Source organism: Ailuropoda melanoleuca, chromosome 4 (genome assembly GCF_002007445.2).
Source record: "Ailuropoda melanoleuca isolate Jingjing chromosome 4, ASM200744v2, whole genome shotgun sequence".
Taxonomy (NCBI): Eukaryota; Metazoa; Chordata; class Mammalia; order Carnivora; family Ursidae; genus Ailuropoda; species Ailuropoda melanoleuca.
The window spans coordinates 64,473,089-64,488,718 of record NC_048221.1 but is presented as its reverse complement, the minus strand read 5'-3'; the positions used below and the strand labels follow the sequence as shown (position 1 = coordinate 64,488,718).

General features: G+C 41.1%; 1 protein-coding gene across 8 annotated transcripts in view; it reads left to right on the top strand.

Moving 5' to 3' along the window:
• The window catches only part of SLC9A4 (solute carrier family 9 member A4), a 92,348-nt gene that overhangs the window by 56,126 nt on the left and 20,592 nt on the right, over positions 1-15,630 (top strand). For all 8 annotated transcript variants that reach the window (XM_034658945.1, XM_002913495.4, XM_034658943.1 and 5 more), the window contains 5 exons: positions 4,052-4,311; positions 5,509-5,726; positions 8,161-8,363; positions 8,958-9,044; positions 12,398-12,468. In XM_034658945.1, coding sequence (XP_034514836.1) covers positions 4,052-4,311; positions 5,509-5,726; positions 8,161-8,363; positions 8,958-9,044; positions 12,398-12,468 — 839 coding nt within the window. The remainder of the gene's footprint in view (positions 1-4,051; positions 4,312-5,508; positions 5,727-8,160; positions 8,364-8,957; positions 9,045-12,397; positions 12,469-15,630) is intronic.

Below are 15,630 nucleotides of genomic sequence, written 5' to 3'. Positions count from 1 at the left end.
GGGGCTACTGGACGGCCTCCTCATGTCTCCTCTCTCCATTCAACAAAGTTTGTTAGTGATATAAGCATCCTACAAGAGGAGTGGTGATAACCAAGCTACTTTGAGGACTGACCATTCTGCCGACTCATATTTCAAAGCCAAAAGCCATTCTGTACTGGATAAGATTTTTTTTTTTCCTTGAAATTCTCTTTACTAAAGGTATTATCATTCCCAAGGCTAGAGGATGGAGAGACTGAAGTTTCCATTTAAAGGTAAGTGCTCACAGCTGTGAGGGCCATGCAGGAACAGGAAACCACACAACACATTGTCATTTCCGTAACATCATGGCAATATAAAAGAGTCAAAAAAAAAAGGTCCAAAAGGACCTTTAAGGGAAAATTAAATGGAACAAAATTGGAGGCTGTAAAATGGCCTACTGTGAATGCATGAGAATTCCTTGTACACAGAGGTAGCATCATATTTTAAGACCCATTATTAGGGAAACCCAAAAACAACAAATGACTTTCAGCTTTTCACTAACAAATTCCCAGGAAAACAGAAACATTTGTGGGGTTTTTGTCCCATTTATTGTTATCTTTTGAGTTGAATTTTTTGTTTAACTTTCCTTCTTCATAAGTTAGTATATGAAGACTAATTTGTGAAAGTCACCACTCTTGCAATATCTTGTAGCAAAACCCTAATATATTTCTTCCGAGAAAGAGAGAGAGAACACGTGTGTACAGTGGGAGGGAGGGGAAGGGGAGGGAGAGAGAGAGAGAGAGAATTTTAAGCAGGCTCTACACCCAGCGCCGAGCGGGACTAAGAGCCTGACTTGGGGCTGGATCTTTAGACCCTGAGATCAAGACCTGAGCCCAAATCAAGAGTTGGATGCTTAACTGACAGAGCCAGGTGCCCCTGAACAGAACTACTGGCTGCTTTGTGTACACACTGTCCCCTTGGCTGTGATCTTCAATCTGCCATTCCTTCCCCAGCCTTTTCCCAGTCCTGGCCCCTCCAGGTCTGCTCGGTGCAGGGCCTCTGCTGACCCTCCTCCCGCCATGACATCACCTTTATGATAAAAGTGTGTTGCTTTCTGACAGAGATGGTCAACGAAGAAGCCTAGGCTGGCTTCTTGTTACATTCACAATCATAAACCATCAAGGTACATTTAAAACAAAGCCCCACTTCATCTCATTTGCATTTTTTTCCTAAGGAGTGCCTCACATTTGTTTGAGAGGGGTTGTTCTCCAGAAACAGAACAAGCAGCTGGTCTATGGCAATGAGTATCTCTGTTCATGGATGCCCTAGGGTCACCAGGCAAACTGTTAACACACTTTGCTATCCATTTCTTTGTGGAGATCAAAAATCTCATCCAGGGACTCTTGGTGGCTCAGTTGGTTAAGCATGTGCCTTTGGCTCAGGTCATGATCCCAGGGTCCTTGGATCAAGTCCCACATCGGCTCCTTGCTCAGCAGAGAGCCTGCTTTCTTCCTCTGCCTGCCGCTCCCCCTGCTTGTGCTCTTTCTCTCACACTCTCATGCTCTGACAAATAAAATCTGAAAAAAAAAGAAAAGAAAGTACATGTTTCAAAAAAAAATCTTTTTTTTTTAGCTAAAAAGAAAATCTTATCCAGCTTTACACAAGGGTATATGTCAATTATATCTCAATAAAGCTGGAAGGACAAAGAAAAAAATTTAGGTGATATGGGATTTGCAACAGGTTTTAAATTTCAGTTGGTATATCTGAAAACATTTTCAGCAGAATTTTTTAAAAGTTTGTGGCGTGTAGACAGAATTCTTCTTGAGTCCAACAGTTAACATGTAATTTCTCCTACTTTTATATTTAAGTCTAGTTCTGGAGATGAGAGGTAGGGGCTGGGGCAGAAGCCAGTGACACCTGGGGCAGGATGGTCCTTAGGCCCATATCATGTCCTTCCCTGGGAGTCTATAAAATGCACCTTTGTATTATATCTCTGAAGAATTAGTTGGTGTTCTTTTTTCCTGAGAATTTAAATATTCCATTCTTTCAAGTTTTACATATTGAGCTGGTTACCATTATAACTATGGGCAATCCACAGAACAGCAAACAACTTGCTTATACTGCAACCAATACTTAAATACTGTACTCTGGGTGCTGGCCCCCCTTCCGCAGCCCTCCCACACCAAGCAGAGTGCACCTAACCTGGCCACGTGTAGAGAACGTCTTTCTTACAATGATCCTCCGATCTTCTATGTAAGGGCACCCTGAAGAACACAGGTGACACTGTCTCTGTAGGGAAAGATAAATTGGGGCTGGAAAAGTCAGAGTCACACAGGAGGCTCAGGCCTGGGCAAGTCTTGCAGGTGGCAGAGTGGGAGATCATTCCAGAAGTAAGGCAAGAGCAGAGTGTGAACCGGGGAAATGAATGGGATAGAGACCTAACTATTCCGGAGGGTCCGTCCACTCCTGTGGCTCCACACGCAGCAGGTAATCATTGACCTTATTTCCTTGAGTTTTAGCTTCTGCTCCTGCTCTGATTTTTCTCCCCCATTTTTCTTAGTACAGCCAAAGGCCAACAGGTATATGCTGTGGTTTATCAGGACTCTTCAGGGCCTGATATTCTCAAAGGTCTTCAATTTCTGCAGAGATCTTACTTTACCTGTTTTGTGTGTCTCATTAACTGTGTGGCAGCTGCCACTTTTGAGAAGTTCAGTCTAAATTCTGGGCTGTCGAGCACATGAAGTAGTGATCCCTAGATCACTGTAATTTTTTTTTTTAAGATTTTATTTATTTATTTGCAGGGGGGAGAGCACCAGTGGGGGAAGGAGCAGAGGGAGATGGACAAGCAAACTCCATGATGAGTGAGGCTTGACCGAGGACCCTGAGATCATGACTTGAGCCAAAATCAAGAGTCTGAGGCTTAACTGAAAGAGCCATGCAGGTTGAACTGAGTAGAGAAATAGCAGGAAAATTGGGAATGTGTGTCGCCTGGGCTTGAGTGGTTTGGAGGATTCAATGAGATGACATACATGCAAACTGTAGCAGGTGGGGTCCAACTGAGGAGAGAAACCACACAGTAGGTTAAACAGAGAAATTTTAATATCAAAATGATGAACTATAACAAGGACTAGCTGTAAGAAATGAGAACTCTTCCTGGTACCCCTAGGCTGAAGGATGCCCCCCCAAAGGACAAACTTGAAAGGGGTTCAGATCTCCCTGGAGGTGTGGATGGACCACTGAGCAGCAGAGAAGCTGTGTGGTTTAGCCGGAGGAGCTGGTCTGGAGCTGCTCGGCAAACAACAGGCCACCCTCAGGAAGGCAGGCGGGGAGAGGGCATCAGTAGTTGGGGGCACCCGGTGTGCAGTGGGAGCCTGGGCTCAAGAGAGGGCACAGGGCCGTCCGAGGAGCAGGCTGCCTGGACAGGGGAGAGAGGGTTTACACACGGTGGGCTGCTCAGGGAGACCCCTGACGACAGGCGTGCTGCATGAGGGTACGCCAGGGCTTCTTTATTCCATGTCATGTGGTCCACGCACAAGTTATCTGCTGCTGAAGCTGTAAGGTTACAGACCGACCGCTTCCAGGACCTGCAGCGCCGTCCTAGGACCTACCAGAAGTCCTCCCAGTCACCTGACTGAATCTTCCCCTCCCACCGGAAGTTGCTGTAAAGCTCCTTCCTCCTGCAGTGTCCGTTCAGCGCCCTCTGCTGAGAGAGCTGTAACATGCGGCTCCCTTGAAAGAAAAATTCAATTCGGCTGAGGGAATTCCGTTGTTTATTACAGGGCCTATGCTGAAAGGTACACTCGGAGCTGGGAGGAAATAAGTTGATCACTGACACAGAGAGCTTTGCGAAGAGACTGGCACAGAGTGAGTGCTCAGTGATTGAAAGCTGTATTAGACTCTTAACCCAGCGTAATCGAATAAAAGTAGATTATTTAGAATACATTAAAAAGTTAGGTATTAGCTGTGTTAATATTTATGGTGGTGTAACTGACTTTTGTGTATTATTCAGCTAGACACAAAGTAAGGAATCTGTGTGTCAAATTTTTTCATTTCTAATTCATGTTTTCTTTTCTTTCATTTTCTTTTTGTCTAGGTCTTATACAATATATTAATTGCCTTCACAAAGATGCATAAATTTGAAGACATAGAACCTGTCGACATTTTGGCTGGATGTGCCCGATTCATTATTGTGGGGGTTGGGGGAGTATTTTTCGGCGTCATTTTTGGGTTCATTTCTGCGTTTATCACACGTTTCACTCAGAATATCTCTGCGATCGAACCACTCATCGTCTTCATGTTCAGCTATCTGTCTTACTTAGCTGCGGAGACACTCTACCTCTCTGGCATCCTGGCGTGAGTACAAACCAGGGACCAATAAAAGAGACCATAAAAGGACCATAGCAATAAAAGAGAATGCAGGACCACATGGTGTGGACTGGCATCTGCAAAAGGCAGAACTTCTGACACTAATCCACAAAGGTGTTGCTGGATTCAGGTTTTTTAAACTTTTGTAAAATCCCATTTGGGTCCTTTGCCAAACAAATGTTCTCCCCAGCCTTTGTATTTGCTCTTCTCCTGAAAGGCCTTAGCAGAGCAGAGCAATTATAAGGTCAATTTAAAAGGCTCAGAAGAGTTGATGCAGAGAAGAGCTAGAAGTTCAAGGTTAAAGTCTCATTTCAATAGCTTTTTTTTTTTTCCTTGAGAAATTCATTGTTTTAAAGGTAAAGGGCAGCATGCCATGAAGGACTGCCATTCCTGAGCTCTGGCTTCTGCTATTTCCCTTAAATCACATCACGGCTCCGGGACTTAGAAGTGTGGAATGAAACTAGGTAGTTGGGATAAGACCAGAAGTCCAGATTTCTTTTTCGTAAAGAAAATATTTGTAAATGTTTATCCTTCTATAGATCTTGGAATGAGGCTTCTTAACTTGGCTTGCTACATCTGGTCATGTTGTTTTCTCTATGGCATTATCCTCATACCCAGCTACTCAGGCAGAAATATTTAATTTTATTATATAGAAATACCCATTTTAATTAAATATAATAGTATAAAATCTAGATACTTATTATTATCCTCCCCTTAAAAGGAATCTAAATTACCTAGACAAGACAAAGTTTTTTCTCTTCCCCTGCTCCCCCACTGCCCCTCCCCCCACCCCCAGACTTGCTAGTGGCTCTAGAGCAAAAACATTTTAAATGAAAAATTTCCTCATTAAATTGTTGTAAGAAACATTGCTCAGGTGGAGGAAATGAGAGCCTCACTGGATTATTCTTTCCAGAAACAGTTCTGCTTTGCGTTTGTGCATGGTTGATACCGTTTTCTTGTGAGAAAGCCATGCCATGCCCACCTTCCCCAGCACACTTAATTTGAGCAAACCCTTTGGGGAGGGAGAACGGAAAGAAAGAAAACCTGTGGGGAAAAGGAAAGGGGAATGGAGAAGATGTTCTGTCTGGATAAAAACAGGATGTGTGTATCTGTGGCCTCACCAGTAGGGAGTTTGTCATGGAGGGGCAAAATCTTGTGCTTCTCCTGAGACTGTTCTTTCTGCAGAATCACGGCCTGTGCAGTAACAATGAAAAAGTATGTGGAGGAAAATGTGTCCCAGACATCCTACACGACCATCAAGTATTTCATGAAGATGCTGAGCAGCGTCAGTGAGACCTTGATCTTCATCTTCATGGGCGTGTCCACCATTGGGAAGAACCACGAGTGGAACTGGGCCTTCATCTGTTTCACCGTGGTCTTCTGCCAGATCTGGAGAGCCATTAGTAAGAGACAGCAGGACCCAAGGAGGCTCCCGCCTGCTGCTTTAAAAGATTTTTCTTATCCCTTTCTGCAACATCATAGCCTAAATAGTGAGGTGACGCTAACTGGTTTTACTGGTTGGGGGAGTATAGGCACCTTGTAGTGACTAGGAATGTGGTCTGTGTGCTCCCTCACTCAGCTCAGAGCAATTAGAGGCTGATAAGGTTGTGCACTGAAGCAAGGCTGGGGCAAGGAGGTTGTTTTTCTTTTTTATTTGAAGGGAGAACTTTCACATCTACACATTTAAATATAACACAATAAATTTATCCCTTGCTCTTCACTTCTTTGTGAATTTTTACCCTCTTGCACCTTAAATCAGATATAGATTATACACTGTGAGCATTTACACTTTTATTACAGGAAAAGTGAGATCTCACTAAGTATATTCTATGCAAGGCAGGTACTGTTAGAGAACATTCCCCTGAAACATACAGGTGGTTTTAGTTGAGAGTTGAGTTTGATATATAGACAACCAAGGACCAGAAAGTAAATCTTTATTTTTAAAAGTGCTTATTATTAATTAGTAAAGGCCATTCTATATTGTAACTGACTCCACCCCTATAAAATATGCCTCATTTTAAAAAATGAGATTTCTTGACTAATGGCTGCTTGTTTTTCTTGTACATTTATGTTTCTGGGGCTAGCGAGAACATTAGTACTGATTAGAAGCTGTTTTACTTTAAAATGACTTTGACCAGGATTTGAAGCATTTGCTTAATTGACTTTGGTCAATATTTTCAAGCCAATTACAATTAAATAGAAATTAGGGGAAATGACCAAGAACTTACCTTGAACATATCAATTCTAAATTAATTTAGGACGGGTTTTAGAATCAAGGAAAGAATAACAAGAATGCAGAAATATTAAAATATTCATAAAACTAACTCTGAATATATGTGCCTGTTAGGTTTCTTGGGGAGAAAAGAATTAAGAAAACTATGTTATTTAATTATATAAATGTATAATTTCAAATCAAATCTTAGCACTGCTATTAACTAGCTATACTCAAAATCTTCTTCCTTAACCACAAAACGGGAGGCATGAACAAATTTCCTAGGTTCCCTTCAGTTCTAATGTTCTCTAATGTCGAGAGAAGTAACACTGCTGAACTTCAGCCCAGTCAACAGGAGTATAAACCATCTAAGGGAGGATTAATATTGTGGATACCTCAACATTGTTGGCCCTTGGTGACAATCCAACTCAAATCCTTCATATTCTAGCTGAGGGAGGAGTCACCGAGAGAATGGCTGATGTGACCATGTCACAGTGAGGGACAGAACCAGCTGTCAGAATCCAGTTCTCCCAGCCTCTTCTCATCCCCAGCCTGACTCGTTGTGGCTAATAGTAGTTCACGCTCATGAAGGCTTACAATGTAAAGTCCCTGCTTTCTGTTATATATAGATACTGAATTTATGTAAACCTTCCATCTATCTTCTGAGGTAAATACTACCATTACGTCCTCCAGAGAGACTGAGTACATGCAAAGATCAGAACCTTAGCCAACGTCACGTGACTAGTATGTGGAGGAGCCAGGACAAACAAAACAAAATGAAAAATTTTAGATTTTACCGTCTCTCGCACTATCCACGTGCCCGTCATCAAAGGTTGGTTGCTGTGAAGTCTGTGTGATTAGAAGTCACATGTGGATACTGAGAGCTTTAACCCACAGTAAACCCTCCCCTTTAGTCAGAGCTTTAGTGAAGCACCTTTCCCACCAGGGAGTAGAGCATTGGTGGTAAGCTAGGTCCTGCGGGCCACTCAGGGATGGAAAATCAGTGTGGTAGAAAATACGTCTGTGTTTTAAACAATCTCTGCCACCCTCCACCTTCCACTTACTGACAGTAAGAACCCCCCCCCTTTAACCCTTGCCAACTTTCTCGTTTGCATTGAACCTCAAGAAGAACCATACCAACCATAAAAGTTTTGCTTACCCAGCAGAGACCACAATCACTAAAAGAGTCCTCTTAGGTTTAAAATTATACACCTCCTTTGGTTGCTCACTGAGAACATGAGATGACAAAAATGTTTCTATCCCCCAAGTAATACCCTTGCTTTACCTAGTTTTGAAAGGCAGAGCAAAAATTATGAGTATAGATTAGAATATATATGCCATGTCTTATACCAAAAAGTATCAAGATATTATTGCTTTAAACACACAGGCTCACACACACACACACACACACACGCACACGAGCTAGGAAGCTAACAACCTGAAACACTACTATTCACAACTACTCAAGAAATGAAGTTTTGTAAGATATTCTGTTTGGGATGCACAATCATGGGTGTGATGAAATTAGGTTGCATTGTTTTGTGGTCACATGACTCGGGTTCACTAGCACTGTATATCTACTCATTCATGACTCTCTGCTCTAATACATATTTCCCCCTTTCTAGGTGTATTTGCTCTCTTCTATATCAGTAATCAGTTTCGGACTTTCCCCTTCTCCATCAAGGACCAGTGCATAATTTTCTACAGTGGTGTCCGAGGAGCTGGAAGTTTTTCACTTGCATTTTTGCTTCCTCTGTCTCTTTTTCCTAGGAAGAAAATGTTTGTCACTGCTACTCTAGTAGTTATATATTTTACTGTATTTATTCAGGTTAGTAGATTTCTTTCATATCTGAAATAAGTAGATGATGTATTAAATGATGATGTATTAAATTGGGATGATGTATTAAATTAGTATAGTACCAAAAAGGATGCTTTATCTAAGTTTTCATAATATGCTCAATACTCAAACTAAATTCCCAAATACTTCTAGATCATGTCTGTGTTCATCCTTTAACCTCTAAAAGATGTTGCCTTTTAATCTATAAAACATATTAATCAAAATATTCCTGGGTAGGAGGTGAATGATAGTTACTCTACTGTGTTTTACTGAAAACAAGATTCCAATTAGTACTGGATAGCACAACTTTTTATTTTAGCTGGAGTTTTTTCTCAGCAAACTAATGAGAGGTTATTTTAAGGCATGACACTAAATTCCTGCTTTAAAATAATGCCTATTTTCATTGCAGAATTTAAAAGACTTAAATAAGAACTAAAGTAAACACTAGAGCATTTATCCAATAGAAGCTAGTACAAAACAAAGATATGAAAACTGGAAGCTCTAATAGTTTTGCTAATAGATTTGCTCTCTATAATGACAATCTTCACTACAACAGAACTCTTTATTTTGTCATTTGTGGTCTAGGGAGTCACAATTGGCCCACTGGTCAGGTACCTGGATGTTAAAAAGACCAATAAAAAAGAATCCATCAATGAAGAGCTTCATATTCGTGTAAGTTATCTCTTTGTCATAATTAATAAATTAATAAGATGTTCTCCATTTGTCACTCAATAGGAGTAATCTAGAGCTTTGATGAGATGTTGTGGACACATCACTAAACATAGCCTCTTTCCTTGCCGGCTAGATCAAGAGTGACTGTACTAGTTTCTGATTGCTGCTGTAGGAAATTAGCACAAATTTAGTGGCTTAAAAAACCAAGTTATTATCTTACAGTTCTGGTGGTCAGATGTTCAAAATGGGTCTCACTGGGCTAAAATCAAGTTGTTGCTGGGCTGCATTTCTTTCTGGAGTTTCTAAGGAAGAATCTGTTTTCTTGCCTCTTGCAGCTTCTAGAAGCTTCTAGCATTCCTTGGCTCATGGACCCCTCCCATCTTCAAAGCCATCAGTGGCTGCTCAGATCTTTCTCATGCTGCATCACTCTTTGATAACTGACTTCTCTGCCTTCCTCTTCCACATTAAAGACCTTTATGGTTATATTAGGCCCATGTGGCTAATTTAGGATATTCTATCTTAAGTTTGGCAATCCTAAGTCCAACTACTATCTTAATTTTCCTTTGCATATAAACTAACATATTCATAGGTTCTGGGAATTAGAATGTGGACATCTTCAGGAGCCATTATTCTGCCTATCAGTCTGCTCTCTGCCCCTCCAAGATTCACATCTATTCCACATGCAAAATACGTTAACTCTATCCTGACCACCCCAAAGTCTCATTCTGTTGTAGTGTCAACTCAAAGACCAAAATCTGACCTAAATTTTATCAGCTCAGCAGTCCCAAGTCTCATCATCTCAATCACCTGAATCAGGAATGGTTGAGCCTCTGAGTATTATCCATCCTGAGGCACAGCTCCTCTCCAACACTGAACCTGTACAACTCAAGAAACAAATTATCTGGTCCCCAAATGCACTGGTTGGGTAGTCATAGGATAACGGCTATAGATATTCCCTTTCAGAAAGGGGGAAATGGAAGGAAAAAAAGGAGCCGTTTCCAAGTCCACCTGGGAAAACTACTTGGTTTCAAGGCCTGGGAACAGCCTCTCTCCCACCAGATTGGAACTCCAATCTGGGTTCCACCCTCTGGCTTCTCAACTCCACCCTCTGCGTCATCCTTCCTTTTTCATGAAAGATGGCCTGTGTTTTCAGCTCATTCCTTTGCTCAGCCTGTTTCTTGCCTATAGAACTTTGGGGTCCAACTCCCCCTCCCCACTTTCATTTTATCTTTTCTCCTTGCCTTTTGGTCCAAGCTGGTAGTGTTTCTGTCGGCTCAACAGGGACGCAGAACCAGTAGGAGATACATATTAAGAGCTTTGTTGTAAGGAACTGGTTTACCTACCGTGGGGGCTGACTAGGCAAGCCCAGAATTGGTATGATAGCCCTTCAAGAAGGTTAGACCAGAATTCTCAGGCATGGGCCACAGCTGCTGTGCACAACTGGAATTTTCGTCTTCCTCAGGGAAGCTTCAGTTCTCCTCTTCAGCCCTTTGAACTGATCAAATTAGGCCCACCCAGATTATCTGACATAATCTCCCTCACTTCAAGACAACTGATTATGGACTTTAATCGTATCTACTAAATACCTTCACAGCAACATCTAGATTAGTGTTAATAATACCTGGCGACTAGCTTTGCCTAGATAACACCTCAAAAAATGATCACAGTAACTAGCACTCATAATTGCCCTGCTTGCTTCTGAAATCATTGTTCCAGTGGAATATGGGACCCTCTGCTCTTTCTGAACTTTTCATAAGGAAGAGGGTAAAGACTTCTAGTACTTCTGCGGATACAGTCTAGTAGCAGTTTTCAGTGAAAACCTTCAATTCTAACAAAGATGAAAATGAGCTTAAGTATGGTTTCTACCTGTTTAGGTTCAATACAATATTAGAGGGATGCCATTTTGTATGGCTCCAGGGAATAAAAATGAGAGGGGATACATGGAAGACAGAGGGAAAGGGACTCTAGCTCTGTTAATGAAGGGCATTCTGGCAATTGCTTCTCCTGTGGCACACCCAAAGGTGACATGGCTGTGGACAGTGACTGGGAACACTTGGCATAGGGGCTGTTCAGGAGATTCAGGCTCTGAGGGGGTGATTGTCCCAGATAATTTTTAGGTTTCTTTTATCCCTGTAAGTCCATGATTCTAATGCTGGAGAAGTGAATGAAGTCTTTGGAAATCAGCCCTGAATTTTATGGCCAAAGTGCTCTAAATCCAAACTGAAAATTTTCAGGGCCATTTGAAAATTTTCAACAGATAGGGATAAGGAGCAAGTGTTTTAAAATAAGGAATGCTTTGGGGACCCTGGGTGGCTCAGTTGGTTAAGCATCTGCCTTTGGCTCAGGTCACAATCCCAGGATCCTGGGATCGAGCCCCAGGTCAGGCTCCCAGCTCAGCAGGGAGTCTGCTTCTCCTTCCCTCTTTGCCCCTCCCCCTGCTCATTCTCTCTCTTGCTCTCTCTCATATACATAAATAAAATCTTAAAAAGATAAGAAATGCTTTAACCTGATTGAAGATTTTTATTTCTATATTTTTACCCTCTGTTCACTATTTTTAGAAATTAAATAACATACCTAAGACGATTGAACTTAGATACATCACTCCTCTATTATTTATATTTTTCTCAAATAAAATTATAATTATTGGTAGAAAGTACATCAATTAAATATTTCAAAATTAATTTAGTATTTTAATCTATTTTGCAGAAATATTTTAGAAGTCAGCATAAACTTCAATGAGTACGAGTTTAAATTACAAAGACTAATTCCTTAATTTTGAAGAAATTATGCTTTTTTCTGAAATTCCTATAAATAATTTGGGCGAAGCAAATTTAGTATAATTGGCTTGGACGGTGACATGTAATACCGAGACAAAATAATCAGATAAAGAATGAGGCAAATAGGCAAATTTTGTTATTAGTTATGATTATTACCATAGGATATCTGTGGAATTATATTTTCAGAAACTCTACAAATTGGATACTGGCAATGTTTTTCTTTTGCGCTGAAATTAAAAGTAACAATTAGCTATTACGTTCATGTGATTTCAGTAATGAGACATTTTCTAAATCATTCTAGAAAAATATTATTCAAAATAAATGGGAGGTACCCTGTTTTCATTGAAAGCTATGTGCATTATTAAGGAGCTTATCAACAGAGTCTGAATCATGAAACTAAGTCGAATTACTATGGAAGGCATTATAAGTTTCAGTTACATGTACAGAGTGATAGAAAAGAGGACATGTTCCAGGAAATTCAAACCTCCTTTGTTTTCCAAAGTGTATTAGCTTTCCTTGTGTTTCTTTAGAGTTAACGTTTCACCAGAAATCATTTTCCTGTATTTGGTTTGGCAGCTGATGGATCACTTGAAAGCTGGAATTGAAGATGTGTGTGGGCAATGGAGCCACTACCAAGTGAGAGACAAGTAAGGAGGCAGAAGGTTTCACTGCCTAGGAAAGATATTTGTGGCATGAGGAACCTCAAAATGTTACATTGAAAACTGAGCGTAAGACTAGAAAGAATCCAGAGGAAGGGGACCAGGAATATAAAGGGCCTGGGAGTCACGGCATAGAAGAGGCAGGTGGAAGCCACGGGAATGCCCAGCCTGCGAATGGAGAGCTGTCAGGTGGAGGGGCTGTAGACTTGGGCTAGCTTGTGTCAGAGAGAACTTGTCCAACTCTCAGATTGAAATGAGAGAAGTCAGATCTAAGTTTAAAACAAGGACAAGTTTCCCAATGAAAAGAGAAGCTCAACTAGGAATGACTGGCTTTGTAAGGCTACAAAGGGAGTTTGGTGAATCATCGGGGATCCTGGGGAAGAGAGTCTTCCACTGGGGAGGGAGGCTGCAATGCAAGACCTTCAGGGGTCCTTTCTACATAATGATTCTATAAAAATGCCAAAGTCTCTCTTGTCCACCACCTCTCACATCTCAGAATACATTCTCTCCCTGCATTTTAGTCTACAGCATATTTCTATGTGGCCCTTTGGAGGGTTTCATACAGGAAGGAAGAGGAGAATTTGGAAGTTAAACACAGCTCTTTAGCAAATGTAGGAGTTAGCAGTAGTTGAGTTAACCAAATGGTAGAAGTTTTCTCTCTAGGGCTTGACAACATGTTGATGTTGGTGATGCCGAGAGAAACTAGATCTTAAAAAATCTAGCTGTCAAGAGGGGTAGTGGCACCTAAACGAGAAACTGAGAGCTTTTGGGTGGGCTTTTTAAATTTTATTTTTTGTTTATTCTGTGAGTCTGTGGGTAATCTATTTTTTAAATTTTAATTCCAGTTAGTTAACATGCAGTGGTTGTATTAGTTTTAGGTGTACAATATAGTGAGTGATTCAACATGGCCGTACAACACCTGGTGCTCATCTCAACAGCTGCCGGCCTTGATCCCCATCACCTATTTCACCCATCCTCCCACCCACTTCCCCTCTGGTAACCACCAGTTTGTTCTCTTAGTTCTGTTCTCTTAGAGTCTGTTTCTTAGTTTGTCTCTCTCTCTTTCTCTTTTTTTCCTTTTTTCCTTTGTTTTGTTTCTTAAATTCCACATGCGAGTGAAATCATATGGTATTTGTCTTTCTCTGACTGACTTATTTCACTTAGTATTACACTCTGTAGCTCCATGTTTTTGCAAATGGCAAGATTCCCTTCTTTTTGATGGCTGAGTAATATTCCATTTTATATACCACATCTTCTTTATCCATTCATCAATTGATGGACACTTGGGCTGCTTCCATAGTTTGGCTATTGTAAATAATGCTGCTTTAAACATAGGCCTGCACGTATCCCTTTAAATTAGCATTTTTGTATTTTGGGGTAAATACCCAGTAGTACAATTCCTGCATTGTAAGATAGTCTTTTAACTTTTTAAGGAATATCTGTACTGTTTTCCACGGTGGCTGCACCAATTTGCATTTTGAGTGGGCTCTTTTTTCATGAAGTAAAAAGAAGGACAGTCCTCATAGTGTTAAAATAGAACTTAAATTATGTAAACGTCCACCAATCTAGAACTTAGGTCATGAATTTTTTAAGTCTAAATCCTATAGTTCTCCCAGTGAAAAATAATTTAGTATTATTCCATTTAGCCAAACTTCCTAGACACTAAGGCAGATATCAAGAGCAGTAAGACACATTCAATGCATTCCAGGTCCTCACAATACAGTAGACAAGGTCCTGGAGGAAAGATGAGAGAAAGAACCTGAATGAATAATGATGATCCATGTAAGAAACGCTGTAACAGAGGTAAATGCATAGAACTATAATAGTACGGAAATGGGAGTACATTTTGAAAATAAATGAGAGTAGTTCTCCGGGCAAAGAAGAATGGAAAACATGCCAAGAAGCAGCAGTAGCAGCAGGATATTTCAAAATGCAAAGACAAGAAAGAGCAGAGCATGGTTTGGACACAGTCAGAGAGAGGGACATGGTGAGACAAGAGGTTAGAAAGACAGAGGTACGCTTCTATGGCATAGTGCTAAGGAACTCTATACAACCATTAACGCTATAAGATTCGATATTTGCAAATGTATTAACAGATAAGGGCTAGTATCTAAGATCTATAAAGAACTTATCAAACTCAACACCCAGAAAACAAATAACCCAGTCAAGAAATGGGCAGAAGACATGAACAGACATTTTCCCAAAGAAGACATAGAAATGGCCAACAGACACATGAAAAAAATGCTCAACATCACAGGGCATCAGGGAACTGCAATCAAAACCACAGTGAGATACCACCTCACACGAGTCAGAATGGCTAAAATTAGTAAGTCAGAAAACAACATGTTGGTGAGGTTGCAGAGAATGGGGAACCCTCTTACACTGTTGGTGGGAATGCACGCTGGTACAGCCACTCTGGAAAACAGTACATTTCAACTTTAAAAAGTTGAAAATAGAGCTACCCTATGACCCAGCAATTGCACTACTAGGTATTTACCCAAAGGACACAAACATTGTGATCCAAAGGGGCACCTGCACCCCAATGTTTATAGCAGCAATGTCCACAATAGCCAAACTATGGAAAGAGCCCAGATGTCTATCAGTAGATGAATGGGTATAGGAGATGTGGTATAGACACACAGTGGAATACTACTCAGCCATCAAAAAGGATGAAATCTTACCATTTGCAGCAACATGGGTGGAACTAGATCTGCAGGAGATCAACTAACCTACTCGATAGCAGAACCTGGATTGAATTCAGGTCTGGCTTTAGAGCCTCTTCCCTTTTCAATGAACCACAGAGCTTTCGGAATCATCGGGATGAGGAACTAGCAGAAGGGGCACTGCCATATTTCTGAGGCGGACATGGGGACTGTGCAGGGGCATAGGGAGAGGAGGGTGAGGAAAGAGACAATAAGAGTGACTCTCAGATTTCCAGACAGCAAGTCTAGGGAGATAACAATGCTGTTGTGAAATGTATAGACTCTAGAAGAATGTTCAGTTAAATAATACCAGGGTGTGGAGAGGGGAAGTGAGGATAGGACTCTGAGAAGCTTCCATTCCTGTGGGGCAGGTAAGGAGGAGGAAGAGATATGGAAGAAGCCTTTAGGGAGGCTGGAAGGGGCTCAGGTGTGGATCAAGAGGCGGAGA